Below are 24,369 nucleotides of genomic sequence, written 5' to 3'. Positions count from 1 at the left end.
AGTCAGACAAATACATTTTTTGATGAGGAGGTGAAGGTTTTCGAGTGAATCTGCCATTAAATGATGATGTTTGTAATAGCATATTTGCCAAAGTAAATAATACGGAAAGTAACTTTGACCAATTTCAATGTTTTTGTAATAGATATAAAGATGGCCTTCACTTCTCAGATTATACGAATTGTTTGTATGATCAGTTTATGCTTTAGAAATGAAAACAGAAAGATCTAACAAACAATTCTCACAGTTCTGATTCTGAGGAAGTGTGGAACAATCTTTACAAAGAACTGAACTGTACTGGCAGTCCAAAGTATGACAAGTTATGCAAAGTTGTACAATTTGTTATGAAATTACCATATAGTAATGCAACACAAGAGAGTTTTTAGTTTAAACAGACAAAATAAAACTGAATTTCGTTCCTCAATGAAGATAGACAGAACTCTCTCTTTCATTGTATGTTGAAAATTAAACTATGAGGAAAGTACCATGAAAGTGTTTGGTGACAAATATTTTAATAAAGTTAGATGTGCCACTGAAGAGTATAGCAATCTGGCTGTATATGTTCTGAATAATTTTGTTATTGTATGTATGGTAATGTATTTACTTATAATTTCTCTTATAATAATTAATGGTGTCAGTTTTTTTTGTTGTCAGGTTTTTTGAACACGATTTTCAGCTTATTTCAGACTTTTTAACTTGGCAGCCCTGGAAGTGTAATTTATGATCAAATTATACATTCACCAGTTGTGTTGACATTTTAAAGAATTGTTATTATTAACTTTGCAGACATTTAATATTATGTTCCTACTGCTAAAAATGAACTGGCGAATAATGCATTTACATGCCCTGCTGCCATTTCAAGTAATTGCCACACTGATGTAACTTACTACGTAGATATCTATCATGTTCCTCAGTGAAAATGGTGCAAGAGTTATTGCATTCCATTACTTTCATTATACTTTATATGCTTATGAGATAATCGTCTTTGAATTATATCGAAGGTACTACGGAACTCCTGTCCAGCCACAGAAAAGAGGAACTTCATTATTTGTGTCAATCACGAAAAACAGGAATGGACGATCTGCTTTTATTTCAAGTATCTCATTGCTGGGAACGACTAGTCCGGACTTCACTTCGATGCCCACACCTGCAAATAGAAGGACAACACTGTTAGTATACGCTGAGTATACACTGTAGGACTAATTTATTTCATAAATTCGGACACAGGTAGTATTTACGGAATGCAGAAAAATACAAACACTTACCAGTTATGGCGTTCAAATATGTTATTAAAGTTTACACATTTGGGATTACTAAAATCCTGTTTCTTGATATTGCTGTAGAAATGTATTCACTATCCTTGAATAATAGTCTTCGAATTATATTATACATTACACTTATTAGAAGAAATTTTGAATCAACGTACGTATCATTTTTAGTTAGTACTGTAATGTTACTGTGCATATAAAATATTATTATGTAGGCCTTAGTTATTTACGAAATATAACAGATTAATAAAATATATTTTATACAAAGTTATGTACTGTTCCTTATTCTAAATACCACGTATTAGTTATTTGCATATGCTAAACTTTTGCTTATTTTTATCTATAGGTATTTATTTTTTAAATAGAGAAGGATCTATTTGTTGCAGTTACAAAACATTTTTCGATGATTCATTTGAATTATTATTCTAACGTTAAAATATGCTGACACCACGTGATTCCTGAATGTGAGTTGTAATAAATTGTTAAAGAAATTATTATGACAGAAAATATAAGAATTACTATTTGCACAGATACTGATAAATTAATTTTGATACCGGTAATATATTTTATTAAAATCACCAAGAACTGTTGGAAGTAGGACAGTTTGGCTTCAGGAAGGGAAAATGTACTAGAGATGCAATTGGACTGCTAAGAACAATCAGCAAATGATATCTAAAAAAGAATAAAGAAGTGTATATAATATTTGTGAATCTAGGAAAGGCGTTTGACAGAGTGGACTGGAATAAACTGATGAGGATCCTAAAGAAAACTGGTGTGGATTAGAAAGAGAGGAGGCTGTTCTGTAACCTTTACATGAAACGACAAATCAAAGTCAGGATAGGAGAAGAAATGTCAGAAGGAAGCAAAAGGCGAAGAGTACCTCAAGGATGCTCTTTGTCACCTACCCTGTTCAACATCTACTTGGAGGATTTGGTGAAGAAATGTTTTCAGAACATGGGAAGAGTGATAGTAGGAGGAAGAATAAAGTGCATAAGATTTGTTGATGATATGGCATTGTTAGCAGAAGAGAAGATGATACTAAGGGATATGCTACTGGAGATAAATGACAGTTGTGAGCAATATGAGATGAAGGTAAATGCAAAGAAGACGAAGACCGTGGTCATAGGAAGAAAAGTAAAGAAGGTAAACTTGAATTCTAAATGAGGGAGTAGAGCAAGTGGACAGCTTCAAATACTTGGAATGTACTATAAGCAGTAAAATGAGCTGCTGCCAGGAAGTCAAAAGGACAGCAATAGCAAAGGAAACTTTTGATAGAAAAAGGAATATCTTCTGGGATCTGTGAAGAAAGAACTAAGGAAGAGACTAGTGAAGTGCTTTGTGTGGAGTGTAACATTGTATGGAGCAGAAACATGGACATTACGACGAAGTGAAGAGAAGCGACTAGAAGCACTTGAAATGTGGATATGGAAAAGAATGGAACGTGTGAAATGGACAGACAGAATATGTTGGAAAGACTGGGTGAAGAAAGAATAATGATGAAATCGACCAGGAAGAGAAAAAGAAATTGACTGGGTCACTGGCAGAGAAGAAACTGCCTACTGACAGATGTACTAGAAGAAATGGTGAATGGGAGAAGAGTTCGGGGCAGAAGAAGATATCAAATAATAGACGATATTAAGATATTATATGGATCATATGAGGAAACAAAGAGGAAGGCTTAAAATAGGAAAGATTAGAGAAAGCTGGATTTGCAGTGAAAGACCTGTCCTTGGGTTGAACACTCAATGAAATACAATGTGTATGTTTCCTGATAATTAAACTTTATCACACATAACTGAAGAGATATTCATAACAATTCACCCAATAATGTAGGCTAAACATCTTAACTAACATACACCTAGTTCTTCCAGTTTCTGTTTATCGTTGTGTTCAAATATCTCTGGTATGACCCGCATAATTAAATGTCATTTTTCTTCAATAACTCAACATTTTATGGTTTATTAATACCGATATTTAATTATATTCATGATGTATATTCAATGAATTACTATGCACAGTAGAATATATAATATTTCACATTAGTCTTCTATGTAGGCTACATAAATAGCCTAATTCCAATTTATACTTACTTGTAGCTGCTGAGGCCTTAGCTCCTTTCTCATCTACTTCAATTTCAGCTTTCTGAAGAACATGTGATACAACCAAACGCCCAGATGCTATGCCACTCAAGTCGGCTGTGGTTTCAAAAATATCAGACACTCCAAGCTGTAAATATTTAACTGGTTTTCAAATTCAAATATTTTATGAATTTTATGTGATAACACACAAAGTTCCATTGCTGTTAATCTTAACTAAGGATGGAAAAAAGGCATTTCTGTCATTTAGAAATTATAAAATAATTTCTTACCTGCTTAAGGATTTCTACAAAATCAGAAGTAGTCTCAAACTTGAATTTTGGAAGAGACAATTGTACACGTCTTCTTTCGTCATGCCTCATGAGGCTGGTCAGTTGCTCGGACTGCAATCTGGTTATAACATTGCTTAGACCGTCTATTTCGTCAGGAACAATTAACATCATTGAGAATTCATTGCCCTGATAAAGAAAGAAAATACTTTAACATCATGACATGGACACAATTGGCTTCAAACTTATATGCTAGTCAAACTGAATATGTTGCAGTTTAAATTTAATATTGAAATACATTTTTTTTCGTTCCATACAACAAGAACTTGCAAACTGTCTGATAGAACTCTTTTGGATAGTTTAATCTTTACTGATATTTATATATACATTTTCATCAAAACAATGGAATAAAACTCAGTTTTGTGATTGTATTTTTGTTATTGATTTCTGTTAAACAGTTTATATTAAAACTAGATCATAGAGCATTTTACATTTCAAGGGCTTCATTCACACAATTTTAAAATGACGTGTTTTCTAGTCAGAGAATTTCCTGTTATCAAAACAATTTTGTTTTAAATTCTATTCTTCTGTATGATCTATGACTTAAAAATGAAAGTGACGTGAAGAGAAATGACAAATTTAATGAATGTTGGTGACACTGTTTCTTTTTCGAGTCTCACAATGTTATTACTGTGCAATTTGTGCAGCATTCTAGAACACGTAAAGTAAAATTTTGAAGTTCCTGTGAGACGATATTACCTTTTATACAGCTGTTGAAAATCTAAAATATGAACATAAAAAGTATAACTGCTGAATTACTGGGGGGCGGGGGGGGGGGGGAGGAAAGAGCAAACAAATTTTTCGCTAGCAAGCTTCTTAACATTTAATCTAAACAGGATACCTGTCCTTTTTTCAATCAGCATTTAAATTATCCTAAATCTTATAATTACTGTTCTCTTTCAAAAACAATTTCTCAAAAAGTTCATTAGATAAAGATTCTCTTGTTGCTGAATGTAATTGCATAAATCCTGCAAAACAGAACAGTCTTTTTAACAGGCGCAGAGGAACACAAACTTTTATTATTCTTGAATCTTGATAAAGCCTTGCTACATTTGTAGATTATTTTTCTAGAGTGCTAAGCTTTTCAATGCCTATTGAGTCATTCCACGTCAAATCGCACAAAATTATACAAATTTTGATCTTCATATTTCTGATTGCGTTTATATTTTTTTTACCAACTCTATGGGTCTCATAAACCAACAAGTGTATTTTTATTTCCTCCTAAGTCCACATGTTTTTAAAATATTACATGTTAAAATTCGTTAAAAATGTCGCACAATGCAACATTTAAAGCGTCATATTTCTAACGATATTGATGTTAAATTTTTTTTGAAAAATGCATTTAAAAGCTTAAAATACTGTCTTTTATTAAATATTTACTAACTAATTTTAATATAATTATTTCAAATATTTTTTTATAATTCAATTTTTAAAACATATACATCAATGTGAAATAGCCCTATTAAAAATATAAAAAAATCCCTACTAGGTGCACTGAAGTATTCTTAATAATTCCAAAAAAAATCAGAATGGGATCTCCAATAGTTTAATGGAAATTTAATTACTTATGACAGAATGTGTAGCGGTCGGCGCAGCAGCAGTGGACGGGAAACGTTAAAGCGCGCTAAGAGGTTTATCGGCGCTGGATAATTGACTGAACGTTGCAACATTACACCCAGTACGGATCAAGTTACTCGAGGAAACACTGCTAATTTACTTATTATGATATCTTCAAATAATTGTACATTATGCTTTTCAAATGTTTCTTTTCATTCACACTTTAAATTTTCATTCGCCTACCTTCTTTCTTGAATGAAAATTGTTTTACTAAAGCTTCAGTTTTTGACAACGGAATGAAAGAATATAATTTTAATGTACCAGTTATTGGTTTTAGATTATGGTATCTGGCCTGCAAATTGTCAGTGTGGTTTTTGTGCTTATTGAATGGACAAAATATAAATGACACGTTAGAAATGTTTTTTGTGACTAATCAAACAGTTTTTTTTTTTTTTTGGTGTTGTTATAGGATCTTGTATAGGCTAACTCTCGTGACAAGTCTTTTAACAGTATCTCCAATGCCAACACATGGACCTTTACCATGCGACATTGCAAAGAATTGTCATTCAGCACTAATTCCATAATCGTCTTAATGTAAGCAATTATTTTTAATTTTTTTTTTTTTTGTATTGTGAACTTGATCCATTGGAAAAGTAGATGATTTTTTTCATATCGTTAAATTCTTGCTTTAAGAAAATTGATTGCTTCGGATTGAAAAAAGTGAAAGGGATCGGTGTCATGTTTCATGGTTTCTGAGATGACATAACTTTGTAACGAATTTCTGTATCTCCTTTGAAATATACTACGAAAGGATTTATTTATTTATTTAAATATACAGAATAAAAATATATTTACAAACAAGAGAAATAGAAATAAAATAATACAATCAATATAAAAAAGGAGATGCAGTAGTATTAACAAAATTTGAGACCGAATGAGCAGCGCTCGTGTTCGGTCACAGTTCAGATATAATATTAATAGGCCTATAAGAGAATATAAAATAAAATAAAGTAGGAAGTAAAATTAAAATTGTATTGTATTGTGGCTTGGCATATGTTCCAATGCACACCTTGTATTCAATCTTGTATTACAGATGAATAATTTTAAGAAAAGTCTGCAATAACTATGTAATTTTCAGGTTGTACCTTTCTTTGCATTCCGTCAAAAATAAAATATGGCTGACTTTTGAATGGATGATGATGCATCTTCTACATGAAAAACTTAACATGCTAGGGAGCCTTTTACTTTTGAAACTTTTCACGGGGGTATCGTTTTGTTGTATCTTTCTTTTCTTGATAGGGGATTCTATTGACATCAAACTCTTGTTTAATTCCTCAATATTACTGATTTCTAGCACTGTAGCCATAGAACTGCTAGAAGAAGTACTGGGATAATCACTTTCTTTGTCCGCACTTTCATTTGATTCATGTTTATTAATATCACAAGAACTACCGGCCTCACATATAATTTCATCTGACCTATGCGGAAATTGATTGATTTTTACGGAACAAATCACATATTTGCACACTCAAAGACTCCTTTAAATTGAGCTTTATCAATAAGTCGCGACTTACGCGTCTTAGTGTACTTTTCTTTTTAAAAGCGTGATTAGGAAGGTAAATGGATTTAAACACTTGTTATATATTACGCGATCTTTACCATCACTCATGTTGTATAGAAGTCACGTCACTGCGCGAAATTTAAACCCAAACTGATTATTTTTCTCTACTGCCATCTGTTTACTGTCATAAAGTTTACTGCCTTACCCAGCCTTGCTATCATCAAACACTTGGCTATATTACAGTATAAATTGTGAAGGGCTTCCCCTCTTAGCTAAGCTGACAATAATAAAATAATTTTAGATAAGATATTTACTGTTCCTTAAGGTATTAATCATTTGATGATTAGTATGGTGACATCAGATGCAACGGGGAATTTCCACGGGCAGCCTTCTAGCCTATGGCTGCTAGCAGTTCATTAGCTGGGAATCGCGAGCGCGTGCATGCCTCCGGAAAATAAATTGTTACAAATGTATGGGTGCCGATCCCATATTTATAAATGCAGTAGTTTACAGCTAATACATAAGCGAATAAGTCTATATTTTTTCCAGATTTTTAACTTGGCTATTTAATATAGTAATTTTGCTTTGAAAAAGAAACGATTAAAAAAATAGGCCAAATTTTAAATTTATTTGTGATAGGCCTAAAGTAATAAAAAGTGTTGTATTTCGTCACTCAAATGCGCCAAACCGCAAATCTCAATTATATGTAGACACAGAGTTCCAAGCGAGTTTATGTAACAGTGCGCGCATAATTTGCATAACTTCAAATATTCATAACTACACAAATAATTAATAATTGTGAAAATAAAAAAATACGGGTCTTCTTATTTGATGTCTGGAATTCATGAAAAAAAATTCGACCATTTCCGAGAAGGTCGTGTTTTATTGCTGTGCGATTTGACGTGGAATGACTCTAATTGTACTTGTGATTGAGTTGAAAACATAAAAATTGCTTTCGTCATCTTTGTCACATGAACTGATGAAAGGTGCAGCAGAAAACTGGTTAGCTGATCTCATCATTTTCGTGTATTTACATAACAACTAAGAAATATTTTCTAGACTTCTTTTAAATTACAAAATACAAACGTATTTCAAATGCTGTCCAGCCCTGATTGTACATGCTTCTTTGCTTTCAGTAATAATTAATATGATGGCACTGTATACCTACTGCATTTACTTATAGTTACGGTATAAAAAACTCGCATACTGTCTGTATGAAAACAGTAATTATCCCTAGTTCTATGAATATGAAATATTTATTGCATATCTTACTCTAAATGGCAGAGTCACAAATTTGGCGCCAATGTCAGGATTGTGTCCAGCAGTTACATCTTTAGTAAAATGCATTGTGGGAACTCTGCTTATTGCACCTCCCAACGTATGAAATTCATTGTTTTCCGTAGCCTGTGGGTAGAACTGATTTCTCCATTCACCAGAAAAGAAAACAGCATTCAAAAGCATCAACACAGTATTGGCGGTAATCATATCTGAAATAAATAGAAAAATTAACCAGTAATTACCAGATGCTGTCAAATACCTATTTTATAAATTATATCCTAACAAAATAAGAATAACGGTAATCACAAGGTAGAACAGACTTTTTTATTATACCTTTTATGCGTTTCACAGCAATACAGTTTCTTTATCATGTTACCGGTAATTATATTTCAAAATTTTGTTTATGCTTTGAAATTATCACTATTAATTAATAGTATTAATGATACAATAACTTGGTGCATATACTTTGCTTGCAACTCTCAAAGTTTTTATTGACGCGTTATAAACAATCATTGTGAGAACCCTCTGTTACACGGCATACATCAACACAATAGTCAAATTCTTGTCACAATCTCTCTAACATATCTCTGTTCATGGATGCAATCGCAGTAATGATCCAATGTCTTTTTTCTTCAAAGTCTTTGGGGGGGGGTAGAGTGGCGCATAGACTGCGTCCTTCACATACCTCGAAAGAAGGAAGCCAAATGGTGTCAAGTCTGGTGACCTGGGAGGCCAAGAGCAATAATAATTCTCAGCAGGTCCAATCCAACGTTGGACCTTGGAATCATTTTGCCATCATTTATTCACATGTCATATGTATGTATGTATGTATGTATGTATGTATGTATGTATGTATGTATGTATGTATGTATGTATGTATGTATGTATGTATGTATTTATTTACACTACAAGTGGGCAAGCACCCGGTGGCAGTGGTATATACAATATTAACAATACACAGTTAAAATGATAAGCAATACACAATAAAATTTACAATACATAATACAATTTACAACACATATACAATTTTATACACAATACAATAAGAATACACAATACAATTTAACACAATAATAATAAAACATAAAATAAAACACCTAATTTTACAACATAACCTACATAATTATGTATAGGTCCTACATAAGTTTCAATAGTCTTTCACTTTACTCTCATCTCATTCCCTGTAGTGGCACTATGACGCATTTCACTGACACTTTAGCACACATTTCACTGACACTATAGAACACATTTCATTGACGCTATAAATTATCACTGATCGGAACTGTTCACTGCACTGTAAAACCATAACTTCACTGACTCACCTCGCTTCACTGATACAACAGTTCAAATAAGTCAAATAATTGCATTCTTATGCATACTTATAAACAGAACTACATTTAAACTAAACATTTCTAGTCTAAGGCCCTCTTACACGCAATTTTTAAATAATTTACAATTCAAACCAAGGAAGTAAACTCGTCAGGCTAGATAAATACATGTCACCTTAAAAAATTAAATGTTGAATATCACCTTAATTTTAATTTGCACTTTATACACAACTTTTTAAGTTATTCTTGAATCTCCTTAAGGAAGGACAGCCCTCAAAGACCGCTGCAGGTAGGTCATTCCAATCATTTATAGTTCTATTTAAAAATGAGAATTTACCTACATCCGTTTTCTGTTTCCTACATTTGATTTTAAAATCATGATCGTTCCTACCATAGTACGTTGGCTTTTCTAACCGAGCCGTTATGTCTACCCATGCTTTCTGACCTAGATGTGCTCTATACAATGATGTTATTCTAGTTTTCCTACGTCTGTTTTCCAAAGTTTCCCATTTAAGTTCTTCATTATCATAGCCAATGTTAAGTTCACAGTATGGTAAGAACAATAAGTCTCATGCTGTAGTGTAGCCTAAGCCTTTGGGTCCCTCCTCCGTAAGAGAAAAACAAATCTATGAATTAAGATGTGTGTTTCTTCACGATTTTCAAATCGCGATGTAATGTAAAATTCATGTCACCACAATATCTTCCAGCATTAAATATATGTCTGTTCTGATAAAATTGCATGCTAATATCTACTGGTATATTTTAGTTACATACCGTTACAAGAACGGCAGAACAAGGAAAAGCAAAGGAAAATTTTAATACTAGCTAAAATGTCTTTGACTGATGTAAACCACCTAGAATTTGTTCTAATTATATCGTTGATTCTGTGTCGAGAAGATCTCAACTGCTACTGACAGCCGAGGAAAGTTCTCAATATGATTGACACAGTTATTTCGATGCAATATTTCCTAATCATATTCTTTATACAAAAAAATGCATCATCACTGCAAATGCTTTCAGTCACAAATTAATGTAAGTGGTAAGGAAACTTACCTGGTTTAACAAGTTTTGGAATTCTTTGGTTCGTATTTTGTGACACCCACGAATTGATGGCTTGTGCTGCTTCATTAGCGTGTAGGAAATCCACTGCTTCTATATCAGAGAGAAAATCTTGAACTGCAACATTCTTGAACTCCGGAAGAATTTCAAATCCATTTTTCACGAACAGTTTGTTGGCGAATTGTACTTCAGCTGAATTATGTTCTCCCTACACAAAGAAAGAATAATTCAATAATTAATATCGTAGATTATAATAATTATATTTCAAGAAATAAAATTCTTGCCTAGAAAAGTCATCAAGCGTCTGTGAATCAGACTTTTATCGAATTTGAAGCAACTTTAATATTACTGCTATCTAGTTACTCAATATTTTTCCTCTTACTGTTTCCAAAATGTTTGTTAAATTTTCATCACCAAATTTAGTCATGAAGTCACATGTATTTCGCATTAATTATTATACTGGGTGTTCATTTCAACGTGTGTCATGACGTCACTGTTGGTGAGTCAGCGATTTGAAGCGAGTTTCAGCTTTTATGTCAGAGAAGTTGCCTATTAATCAAAATGTTCAATCTGAACTTAAGAACGTGTACGGTATAACTTGAACGTCGTAGCAACAGATGGCGGTCTGTACGGTCTGTGTGCTACCATAACCTCTTTCGAACTGTGTTTTGCGCGGGCAAGTCGTACCCAGAGTATTTGTTATCATCGGTTGCGTATGGCAACATTCCACAATACAAATCAAATGCTCCGTATCCATGTTGACCGTCGAAGTTAATGTCAACAAATACTGTACGTAAGTAATCGTCTTAACCCTCTCCCCATATCCCGACAGTAAGAAAAAAACTCACCTCAGTACGTGTTTCCAAACAGTTCACATTCCTAGCACTATAGGCGTTACCGTACATATCGGTAAGTACTCTTCAGAATGAACGCTGTACTTGCTAGGCAACTTCTCTTGCATATAGGTAATTCACCTTTGCGGAAATGTAGGAAGATTGAACTCTTTAGGCTCATCAGCTAGCCACATGACGACATACAGCGAGCCATGACACACTTTGAACTGAACACCCAGTATACATAGGCCTACTTATATGTATAATATGAATTCATTCAAGTAAAGTAAAAAAATGACTTAAAATTAGGCACTTCTCTGAAATTTTAAAATTTGTCTCCCAAGGGGCTCACTTTCAGCCGAGTAGCTATACTGTCATCTCTTTATGTCTGAAATCAGGGATTCAATCCTGGTATATGTCTATATATCGGAGATAAAGGGCACTATGTCCATTTTTTTTATGAAATTGAGGCTTTTGCACATTTCTCTTTAATTTTTTGCTTTCTTTTAGTGGTGCAAAGCACTAACTTCTACGCGTAATAGTAAGCGAGTTAGTCTGTTGGAGATGGTACTATGTGCCATAAGGTACCGCGTTAAAGAGCACTTTCATTTAGATGACCTGGAAAATTCAGTATTTATGATATAGTGTCCTTTACCTTCGGCATACAAATTTGTGGTTGACAAAGGTTATGTTTGGAGCAGGTTTATTTGCAGTACATTTCGGGTTTGTTTCCCATGCCTGCTATTTGATAACGGTAAAGATACGAGCTGGGCATGCACTGGTGTCAGATTTAAGCCATTTGACACAGAAAATTAAGAAGCATGAAGAATCTATTGCTCATAAGAATGCTTGCCTAGATTTATCAGTCCTTGGAAGAACAGAAATTAGCTCAGCTTTAAGGCAGAATATTGAAAGATAGAATGATAACTTAAGAAAAAAATCGCTACGTTCTTTCAAATATCATCATCATCATCATCATCATCATCAGGCTCATTTTAAGGTAATTATCTACTTTAAAGAACTATAGTATTTTTTTAATTTTTCAGAAATGAGATATTGTTTAAATTGTTGGAAAACTATATAATATCATAAAAGTAGTGAAAATATAATATTTCTAAGTATAATATTTCCGTTTCTTGATAATGATTAGGGACCATACTTTATCCGAGGAGACTACAAGATTAAGTAATACTGGTACTGAAGTTTTTAAGCAGACGATACACATGCTCCAATAAGCATTTGACTGACGACTCACGCGACTCTAGTTTCGTCAAATGGGGCAGAAGGAAACACGGACCACTTTAACAATTACACCAATATTTACAATTTCAAAATTATTTACACTATATAGACACTAGAACACCTTATTTTTACTATTTACACTATAATAAATGTCATTTCTTTATTTCGCCATTCCTTTTTCTAGTATCTGTTTGTGCTTTACTCCTATTTTAATAAAATTAAACTCTTAGTTTTGTGAGATTCATTCTTTAGATTTGTCCGTAAAATTTTAACCTTCGTTTTCTAATGTCACTATGAGATTCTGTGTTTTTTTTTTAATTTCTTGTTTACTTCGGGATATGTATTGTTCACGTATGACTATTTGGCCTAAACTTTTCCTTATGACCTTGCATTATTTTTTTCTCAATGTTTTCATTATGTGCTTTCTATTCAAAATTAACATTTCTGATCCATTGAGACATTCTTGTTTAATGACAGTGTTGTATGTTTGAATATGCATTTTTTGTTGTAAATATTTTTATTATTATTATTATTATTATTATTATTATTATTATTATTATTATTATTAATCTTTACTGAGAAGCTGTCATCAGATAATTTTATCTCCTACTGAACCATACGTGGTCAAGCACATCTCTTCCTTCTATATTGCATAGTTTATTCTGTAGCTGATTGCATAAAAAAAATAAGAGTTGAAACCAACAGTCACGATTAAGGCCTTGGGTTGTCTACGTAGGAGTGTTAAGTTTCATCTTATTGGCATTATTAGAAATACCACATTTTGCGATTATGTAACTTCTATTGTTTTGTGAGATCTTGGAACTGGTTTTTCTTGGAAGAGTATAGAGCAGAGTCACATTCGCACATAAATTATTCTAGTTTTAAAAGTCTCCTGTCACGTGTTTCGCTTATTAGTTTTACCTCGTTATATGAAGGTTACAATGACTGTAGTCTTTTATGATCAGCACTTACGGAAAGCCATCACTTCAAGTGTTTGAAGGACAGACGTCAGAGTATACAATGAGATTTTTAAAACTTGAGGGGGGATAAATAAATAAATAAATAAATAAATAAATAGATAAATAAATAGATATATAAATAGATAAATGAATAAATAAATAAGTAAATAAATAAATTAATTAAGTAAATTAAGTAATGAAGTAAATAAATAAATAAATAAATTAAGGTTAATGCAGTTGAAAAAGAAAAAAATCAACTTTCGAACAGGCGTTTAATTATAAAAAAGAAATAAAGGAAAGACTGAAGGCAGCGGACAGATATTATTGGACACTTCTTTTAATGAAATCTAAGGATCTCTCAATAAAAGATAAAAAGAAAATTTATAGAACAATAATTAGGTCTATAATGACATATGCCTCCGAAATTTGGTGTATGTTACAGAATGATGAGAGAAGAATTATTGCATGGGGAAGGAAGATACTGAGAAAAATATAGGAACCAAAATTTGAGAATGAAAATTAGAAAATTAAATTAGAAACAATGAAGAATTGTATGAACTGTCTGTAAACTCTCAGATTAACAGTGAAATTAAAAGTTCACAACTAAGATGGTTAGGTCACATTACAAAGCGTGACTTATTAAGTAAAATACACAGAGAATATCGCAGCAGAAGAAGGTGCATTGGTAGACCAAGGAAGAAATGGTTGGAGAACATAGATGAGGATATAAGGGAGATGGGGATTAGAGCTTGGAGGAGACAGGCCCAGAGCAGAAAATAATGGACTTCAATTGTTTGGCAGGTTCTGGTTCTCCAAGGACCGTGGGAGGTGGAGAAAGAGAGGGAGGAGCGAGAGAGAGAGGGGGGGAGCGAGGGAGAGAGCAGAAAGAGAGATAAAGAGTTTAATTAGAAAATGGAAACAACTGACACTTACCTAACACTTAAGAATTTTCCAATTTGTGGTCGGAGGGAGAAATTTAGCATACTATGAGAGTTTGGGCCTTTTGTTGAGTGCCTACCAAAGAACAACTTGAATTTCATGTATAGTAGTGTCTCAAACAGTTAAATTAATAAAACATTAAGTCCGCAATATGTTTCACCAAGAGAGCACTTCTAAGTGGAGTTTTCTTTTTACTTGGTTATTTAATGATGCTGTTTCAGCTACTAAGTTATTTAGCATCAATGGAATTGGCGACAGCAAAATGGTATTTGGCGAGATGAGGTCGAGGATTCGCATAAAATAGGAAGATCATTCAGTTTATATTCAACAGTTTTAACCCATTATTATAGCTATCACATTTCCAGAATAGGCCTTCTACTAAACTTTCGAATCCACGGCATAAACAAGTTCAGAGGAAAAGGTTCTTCTTACATACAGTTGGAATAAATTCTTACCTAAACCATTTAAATTAATATTAAATGTTGAAATACGATACCGATAATTAAAGAAAATGGGTTAACAGAACTTCGAAATTTTACTGTAGGGTATTGGTCCAACTAAAGAACTACTTCTGGCAAGCCACTAAAGCTGAAGCTGCACAGAAGTTTAGAGTCGGGACAAATTGAAGCTTGCTCCAACCACCATGATTGGGAAAAGCACTGGCTACCAGACGTATGTACTATGCAAAGTTGAAGGATGTTTGGTGTATCTTATAAATCAATCTGAATGGATAAATGAAAAAAATCCTACTATCATTTAAGGCGATCATATTATGGACATAATTAAAGCTTGGTTGCCGTTAGTTTGACAGGAAATTGAAGAAGACTGGAACAATTTGATAACCAAAGACGTTTGACAAATACAGAGCAAATAGAAATGTAAAGACATACTGTAGCAATAGTTGAGATGAAAAGAAAATTATTACTATTATCTATTATTCTTAACATGTGAAACTTGGTGACACGATACACTAGTCTGCATGACATCAGACAGATGACTGAGAACTAGTATGTAGTCACTCTTCTGTGCTTATTCCAGAACTGTTCTTGGTTTTCTTTTATCACGTGTAGTTTTTTTTTTTACAATGGACCCAATTTGATTTCAAGGATTTCTTGCTGAGAGCATTATGCATAGGCTGACCAGATTTTTTATGGTCCAGCAGGGGACATCGGCAATTTCAAGAAAAACCACAAATGCTTATTTAGTCAGTCTCCGTTGAAATGTTGCAAAAAATACATGTAACAGTAGATACAATGATAGAATTTTGCACACTAAATGTGTAGAGTATCTTAACTGTTTGAAATAAAGGCATAAACGCACGTAACTCCAATACATAATTATAGCCACTAAGAATTAAATTTCAGTATTGAGGCATACATGGAAGTCTTTCACAAAATACTGTACACACTGAACTCTAACACTCACATTTTACAAGTACTTGTCTGAAGAATATATCTTTTTTAAGGATCTGTTTATTCCCATACAGCTTCACACTAAGTACTTCACATGAGAAACAAAATTATGTTTTCACTTGTAACAAAGCTTTAACTGTTTCAATTCTCATTCTTGACTTTTCATCAGTCCAGATTGAGTTCATTGTGAAGAAAAGTCTTCCAATTGATGAATTACTGACTGAAAGACACATGATTAATGACATTAGTTTGAGAAGATTTTCAAATGGAATGGATTTTTTTTTTAAATGTTCAAAAACATCATACCACTTTTCACCTGTTGGTTTGTCATAAAACTAATTTTTTGAACTACTTAAAAATGGACACAGTTCTAACGCTTCCATGCAACGCGAATGAAGACTAAGATGCTATGTTCTCCTCAAAGTCTGCAGAATATCTCATACTGTGCTCGCTGGTTCTTCTGTCTCATACTGAGAACAGTTCAGAAATGTGCAGCAGTTTCATCATGATACTTAAATATTTACGTGTAAAATGTTATTGAAACAAAATCAAAACTTTTGGGGACAAAAATGGGGACATTTGCTCCCCAGGACAGCAACTCAAAACCGGGGACTGTCCCCGGAAATCAGGGACGACTGGTCAGCCTAATTATGCATGCTAGTAGGTTATGAGTATTGTTGAAGGGAAATTTCTCAAAGACCTGTAAGCCTCTAGGTTGTCACAAACGCTACTGCTACAGTTGGAACCAGCGACAAACCCATTCATTACAGAGACTATATCACATTTTCAAATCACATCCCATCACTAATGAAGACATACATTTTCATGCAAATCCTCAGTGTAATAAAGAGCACAAGTAATCTGCATACATAGTCTACATACCTTGAGACTCCGTGTCAGGTTGTAGTATGCTTCCCGGCTGGCAGTAGAGTTAGCATGCAGAACTGTGGTGAGCTCGGCAAGGGAGCTACCGCCTGTTCCTTGTTGTAGGAGGGCCAACACGCAGTACAGACTCACGGGCGAAACCACTGTGTTGTCATTTCTGTTGGGTCTGTTGAAAACTGTCTGCAATCACAAGAATAATCTGTATTGGCGCAATGAACTGAATTAACTATTTTCGGTATCATACACTGGGGTAAATTTGACCTCTGGATAAACTTCACCCTAAAAAAATGAAATAATTTGAACCATTATATCAGATGCACTGAACCAGGGTTCCCATACATCCCGCAAAATACGGGTAAGTTCCTTTTTATCTAATATGTTCTGTTGTCCTAAAAATGTCTTCGGGAAATGTTCTTTTCCCATATTTAATTAGTGACTGAAAAACAAAACTGGGAATATGAGCTGTTATATTATCATAAAATATTAGTTTCCATCACTGTTGGTAACATTGAAATTCACTACATTGGCAACATTGAAGGTAACAATGAATATATCAGGGGCGATTTCTCAGGGCATGCTATGCTTGCTGCGCAAGCCCAATATTTTCGTAGAATGTGTATTTCTCAAATTGGGATTGCGTACATTAAAATTTATTTTGATTTTTGGAATAATGTATAGGCGTAATACCATCCACAGGTTGTGCTCCGCAAGTATCGCAAGGCTTGCTCGTTTCTCGGAGCTACAGGAAAGACGTAGAAATAGCGAGAATATGATGCGCGCGCAAGTGCCTTCCTCCTTAGTCCGTCCTAGGCGCACATGCTTCTGTTGTGTGTTGTTTGAAGCTCTGATCCGAGAGCTACACCAATAACTATTTAACGTTACACAGAGCAGTATTGACAGCAGGAATGTGCTGTGATCTGCGAGTGCAATGTGATTGTATGAGCGGAATGCATATGTTAGCTGCTACATGTATTACAAAGTCTTAAACATTAATTTGAAGTATTGCAATGAGTTCGGAATTGTGTGTCATTGAAACCTTATTATTAAATCCATTTTCCCGAAGGACTATTCAAGAGAAGACAGACATAGAGAATATGTGCGCTCGTTCAGTGCAGCTCAATACAACAATGTGCATTGGTTGGCAGGGTCGAAAAAACTAAATAAACTGTTTTGTTGGCCATGTTTGTTATATTATATCGAACTTCTACATCTGATAAGCGAATATGATCCATGACTCATAATGATTTCATAATTATAAAATAAATTATTTAAGTGGGTCTGATTATTTTTATTAATTATGAATTATTATATCCTCCCATCTTCCCCTATGAATAAAAGAGCAAGTCTAACTTTCATGACTAGCATTCGCCACTGGAATATATACATTATACAATGTTTTTAAAACAGTTCATACTAAGAAGCAAACTGCTACTAGATCACCAAACATTGTCTGATGAGATCATAACTGTGAAAAATGTTCTGAATTTCAAAGAAGATAATGAATTGAAGAAATTTATTAAATCGAAACATTTAGATGAATTCTGAATGGATCTTTTCAAAAGTGTTGATGAAAAGTTTGCAAATTTAAGAAAAGTGATAGAGTTCATTATGTGCATACCTATACTCCACGTCAATAGAAAATGTATCTGAAGGTCAAATCCAAAGGCTTCTCCCATTGTCCCGCGATCCTTAAAGCTTCGTGCGATGTTGTGAGTGAATGTGAATCTCTACCTCAACCCACGCACGTCTTGAATCAATATAGATCACCCGGTGTCAAATGGCGATGCTATAGGTCTATGCATATAAGGAAAACATCAGTCTTTTACTGGAAAGCAGCGTGTTAATTGTGCTATGTCACTGCTCTTTAAATTCGTGTCTATTGTAATGGTTTATTATTTTTAATTTTTATTTAGCTAATTTCGTTTATTGCTCATTTTGGTATTATGGATCATCTGCTATCTATAGTACACCAGTTAAAAAAGGCAAACGAATGGAACAATCTGCGAAGTCACAGCAAAAAGTCGTTTACAATGTGTATAACTTTCTTAAAGATCTTGCGAAAAATCCTGAAAAAATTGCCGTAATTGATTTTAGAAAGTCTGAAGATCTGACTGCAAAAATCTGTGAAATTTCCAAACTAACTGTAAACAAGGTTTCAAGGAAGCGCTAAAATCTACGGAACATTTTGTGAAATTTTTTCCTCCTAGGAATGCAATCAAACGACATCTTCATGTGACAGATCTCTAAAACTTCGATAAGGACATGTTGCAAAGTTGCATTGCACCGGAAATGAATATATTTCGTGCAGGCATATTACAGTGAATACATTTGATCATTTCACGCTTCCGATCTACGTCAACAAGCATGGAAAGATAAAATTATGTAGGCCTACTGTATATTTAACATGTATGGGCCAATGTTTTCGTAATGGGTATATTTCTATTTCTTCAAAGAACGGCTGTATTTTATTGAGGTTAATCTATTTTGCCCAGTCAAATTATATTTAACATAGATGGACAATATCTCGAAAACATTATATTTCTGTTTTTTAAAGAATAACTGGAGGTTATTTTGTGGAAGCGTACATAAATTAAACATTTATGAGCCAACGTTTGCATAATGTGCATATTTCTCATATTTTAAAGAACGATTGTAGCCTATTACACAGAGGGGTGAACTATTTTATACAATATTAAAAATTAGGGGTCAATGTTATGATAATGGGTGTATTTCTTCAAGGACGGTCATGTTGTACTGCGGATTAATCTATTTATGCAGGTATAACTTGTATAGTAAAAAATATACAAATAAATGTTTTCATTCAGGGGTATAACACGCAGCGCATGAAGTTCGCTGAAAATTCTCTTCCCGTAAACATCTTATGGCTTAACCAAAGAGGCAATTATGCATCAATCTTGAAGTGAATATTCAATTGATGCATAGCCTACTATAGTACAAATGCAAATGTTGAAGATTATTTTCCCGTGTGAACTCATTGTGGATTGATAAGAAAATAAAGTTGCATATAAAGACGACAAAATCAAGGATTATTGTGGAATAATTATTCAGTGAGCATTGGGTCATAATCAGTAAGCAAACGTAAAAATACAGGAGGAGATGCATATTTAAAACATTGATATAAATTTTTTTTGCATAGACAGGTGAATTCGGCTTGTTCTAGCAGTTCGATAAACTCGACAAATTTAACCCAATAGAACTTCCATATGTGCCCCTTCGGCCGCACTACATTCAAGTGAAACACAAATTCGTCCCACACTCGATCCAGTGTGTCTTCTGTTATTCCTCTCATACCTGATACAACTCATTTCTTGGAAATCTGTGAGTAGGGATGGCACACAGACGTCTTTCACGTAGCCTCACATAAAGAAATCACATGACACGAAGTCCGGAGATCGAGGTGACAAGTGATTTAGGGTAAGATCATGGGTACTGACGCTTCCGAAATAATGACGTGAAGGAAATTCATTAAGAGATTTATGGAACTCCCGATGAGAATAAGGTTCGATAGCCGTTCTTCATACATTCCATAGTCGCTTAGTTCATCTTGATTGCTCAATTTGTTTAGAAATTACATCAATTTCAACTATATTAGTTACTTTATAATTGTCATATATTTAATAATAATAATAATATTAATAATAATTTTTATTATATTATTATTATTATTATTATTATTATTATTATTATTATTATTATTATTATTATTTTACATTGTTCACAGCTACCACGTCAAGAATCACCGAGTTAATAATTATACCGTACCATTTACCATTTATTAATTAATTTTTAAATTTCCTTCTGCTTTTGTTCATTGTAAATGATCTTACCTTAAGAATGTCGATGCTGAAATCGTTGGCTGTTTTAGAGCTCTGTTCACTAAGATATCCTTCATATCCCTGCGCCAAAAGTAACGAACCCAGGACGAGGAACAGCAACTTTGATGCTAAAAAGATAAATTATAGAGAAATATGAACATTTCACTTCCGCAACCAATGTAATTATTTTTACTAAAACTGCACTATGTTCATAGGCCTACATAATATTGCTTAGCTTCATTCATCACAAACAATAAGAAAACGTGCTGCGGTTTTTAAAAAAGAATTGACTTTTGAGTTTTTTTTTCACAGAATGTGCCCTTGGCATCCACAAGAAACAAAAACATGAGAGCTTCTACAAAAGTCACCTAAGATTTGAAATGGAAATACGGGTATAAGACAATTGCAATCAGTACCAAAGAGTTAGTGATCAAATTATGTCCGAAAATAAGCGTTTTATGAGGGGAAACACCTGTGGCTTAAGAGCTAGAGCGCTGGTCTTTCACCCTGGCGGTCCGAGTTCGATCCCTGGCCAGGTCGTGGTAGACAAAGTAGACTCAGCAGAGGGTTTTCTCGTGATACTTCCGTTTCCCTCTATCATCCTATCAAGACACTCTACTTCATATAAACTTTCCCGCTTTCATCATCATCATCATCATCATCATCATAGCCCGGGTTAAGTTCATGGTGCCGTGTGCTGTACTAGTACAAGAATGCGGCCGTTCGGCTACCCAGTCATTCACAGAATATGAGTGGTAAGCACAATAAGCCTCAGGCTGCAGTGTAAGCCTTCGGGTTCCTCCTCCGTATAAAAAAAGTCGTAGATTTTTCTGCCGGTTGTGAGTATAATATTATAGTCTTCATCCACAACCAAAAGTTATAAAGGTTACTTACTCTTTTTGAGAACCATCGAATATTTCCGCAAGTTCTGAAGAAGTCAAGGTTTTCGTGAGAATGAAATGGACCCCTTAGCCAGTCAAATGACCGTAATGAAATATTAACTAAAATTGCATGGTAGTTTTATTATATATTTCATAAAGAAATAAATAAAATTTTACTTTGAAAACTGAACTGCGGACTCCTATTAACTCTCGGACCCCCAGGGGTCTACGGACCACATTTCAAGAATGTTTGCTTTAGGACACGCAGATCATTCCATTCCAAGTGGTATACATGTGAGGGCAGTTCCAGCCCGTGTCCCTTCCCTTAAAGGGGTGTATAGTCTAGTAATTGTGAGAATATGAGAGAGAGAAGGAAAATGAAAAAGAAAGCGAGTAGGCGAGAAATTGCGAGTGTTTGAGAGGGGTGATTGAGTGAAAGTCAATGAATGAGTCAGCAAGAAAGAATTCCGTAAATGAGAGTGATGAGTGCGAAAGAGAGGTAATGAGGGCTACATTAAATTTTAGTTTAAATTTTAAACTACACTCCGAATCAACTTTCTATATTACAGCCGTCTTCGCCTACAAAGAAATAACACTCGTATTCATTTCTGTTAGAGGCTGAAAAACCACAAGGCCATATTGCGGTCGGAAATATTAGATCAATTATTGAAAGAATCTAAGACCCAATAGGGAATGGGACACGTGATCTTCCAGCCTTCAGGGCAAAGTCTTAACCGCGAAGCTTCCGGTCGTCTTCTGTAACAGAGACAGTTCTAATCGGAGTGAAAGGTGTTCAATGATAGTCCTCATAAGGAGTAAATGGACAAGTCCTCTGCCATTTCGTTTCTTCGCACTTACATTTCCCAGAAATAATTGTTTTACGATAATTTTTATCCCACATTATCTTTTAAACGCATTTAGAAATACAGTACATATTTTATAATCGTCTTCACATTAAAGTTCTCAGTTATCTGTAACAAATATTCTGCATAATGTTTCAGTCACGTTTCTTTACCTATCGCTTCTTCTCTATCTCATCGGTCATCACAGTTCTTCCAAATCTTATTCCCAAATTTTCAATTCTTTCTCTTTTATTTAACTTGTTCTATTATGTGCCCAATGATCTGAACTAAAAAGAAAAGAAGATATTGTCGAAACTTCGTAAAATTCATTAAAGTTTCAGACCTAAATAGTTGTGAATGACTTTCAATCTGTCTCAACCAAGACATTAGGTGGAGGGGCGGATAATTTTATTGAAGGATGGGACACTGATATCTTGAAACAATTGCTAAAAATAAACCCATATCCAAACGCGACCCTGATTTCATTTAAATAATTGTTTTCGTTGATAAAGTCTTGGCACCTTCAAAGAATATGAACAACACCAATTTTGTGAATTTTTTACCACTGTTCTTGTAACGCCAATAATTTTTACGATTTTGTTGAGGGGCTTAGAACAAAAAGCAGGTAAGTGACATTATTAAAAAAAATGAGGTAAGTGCGTGTTGTGATAGCTCAAAAGGATGTTTCTTTGGGATAAAATCAGGTAAATGTTCGCACTGTGCAGTGCTGCTATATGGGCATCATTTCACCGAACTAGTGTATAATATTTCATTAAATGTAGAACTTCAACTGTAATTCCTCAAAACTAGGTTTATGTCACTTACTGCTTTTTGTTCTGACAAAATCGTAAATTTTATCTATATTCCTTTAGAATGACACATTTATGAAAAACTAAATAGAAAAACCTTCCTTATAATCCATCACTCTTGTGTATGTAACAAAAAATAAACTAAACACTATTCTTTTTTCGTCCAGTGAATATAACAAGTTTGTTAAACGATAGTGTCAACACAGAATTGCATCCGTGAATCCCCAATACTGTTAATAATTAATGATAATTGCAAGAGTAATTAAAAGATGACGTAACGTTTCTGTGTAATTTTTCACACTTGGTATAAAACAAAGCTTGGTCTCATACGTAGAGGAAACTTAACTTATTAAATCAGTTGCTTACCAGACCACATGTTTCCTTCCTTCTTCGATACTCTCACTCCACTGCACGCAGACCGACTGACGCTACTCGCTGGGTTACCGCAACAGAACGAACGTTTTTATAACTTCATGTTATGACCTTGAGTCTTCCAGGTCGTATGATGGAATCACGGAAGGAGACATGGGTTTTCCAGCGTTGGTCCATCGTTTTCGTTTGCCTTCATTTAAAGTACGCAGTGAATGATTCGTTTGATTGCGACTGAAGCTGTTAAATCTTTGAATATTGAACTGATATCACTATTGACTTAGGATCGACAACTTTCTCCTGTTTATCTTACGGTCTACAGCAGGGGCCAGAAAATTATGACTTGTGAGTCATACCGTCCGTGTTTTGTAGTTTACAGAAAAGAAAGAAATGTGATATTTTTAGTGGGTTAGTTTAAGACGCTTTATCAACTGCTGTGGTTATCTAGCGTCTGAATGAGATGAAGATGATAATGCCGACCAGGGATGTAAACAAGGGGGGGGGGCATTACCGGATTGTAGCCCTCTCCCTTGAAATTAAAAAAAAATGACATTTTTATGTTTGTATTTTTTTTAATCCATAATCGTTTTCCCTTCTCTAATTTTTCACCATCAAAGTAACAAAATCTACATCAACATATTTAAGGCTCCTTAAATATAATCCTTATTCTTGGTGTTGCGGCACGTTCGAATTATAACAATGCTATCTTTATTAGAGATAGACCTACCGCCTAGTACCGACCTTGTAATAAAATGAAACCGACACAACATGAAATTTAATTTGTTTGTTAAAAATTGGATGGCTATGAAAAAATTACGTTTCAAAGATTTTATAAGGATATTCCTGAATATGTTCTATTAGATGGTAGCAGTTTGCTTCGTACCTGTTT

The 24,369-nt window shown here is 34.0% G+C and overlaps 1 protein-coding gene across 2 annotated transcripts in view; it reads right to left on the bottom strand.

The window, feature by feature from the left end:
* LOC138696198 (leukocyte elastase inhibitor-like) overlaps window positions 1-23,661 on the bottom strand; it is a 31,878-nt gene extending 8,217 nt beyond the window's left edge. The window contains exons 1-8 of one of the 2 annotated variants that reach the window (XM_069820832.1): window positions 23,478-23,661; window positions 20,592-20,707; window positions 16,741-16,923; window positions 10,468-10,681; window positions 8,081-8,295; window positions 3,634-3,819; window positions 3,356-3,491; window positions 885-1,144 (exon numbers count right to left, since the gene is read on the bottom strand). In XM_069820832.1, the coding sequence (XP_069676933.1) occupies window positions 1,002-1,144; window positions 3,356-3,491; window positions 3,634-3,819; window positions 8,081-8,295; window positions 10,468-10,681; window positions 16,741-16,923; window positions 20,592-20,707; window positions 23,478-23,487 (1,203 nt within the window). In that variant the 5' untranslated portion in view covers window positions 23,488-23,661 and the 3' untranslated portion in view covers window positions 885-1,001. The remainder of the gene's footprint in view (window positions 1-884; window positions 1,145-3,355; window positions 3,492-3,633; window positions 3,820-8,080; window positions 8,296-10,467; window positions 10,682-16,740; window positions 16,924-20,591; window positions 20,708-23,477) is intronic. The other variant, XM_069820841.1, reaches the window with a different exon arrangement.
* Between the last annotated feature and the right edge of the window lie 708 nt (window positions 23,662-24,369).

This window comes from Periplaneta americana, chromosome 1 (genome assembly GCF_040183065.1).
Source record: "Periplaneta americana isolate PAMFEO1 chromosome 1, P.americana_PAMFEO1_priV1, whole genome shotgun sequence".
NCBI lineage: Eukaryota > Metazoa > Arthropoda > Insecta > Blattodea > Blattidae > Periplaneta > Periplaneta americana.
This window is presented reverse-complemented; position numbering and strand designations above follow the sequence as displayed.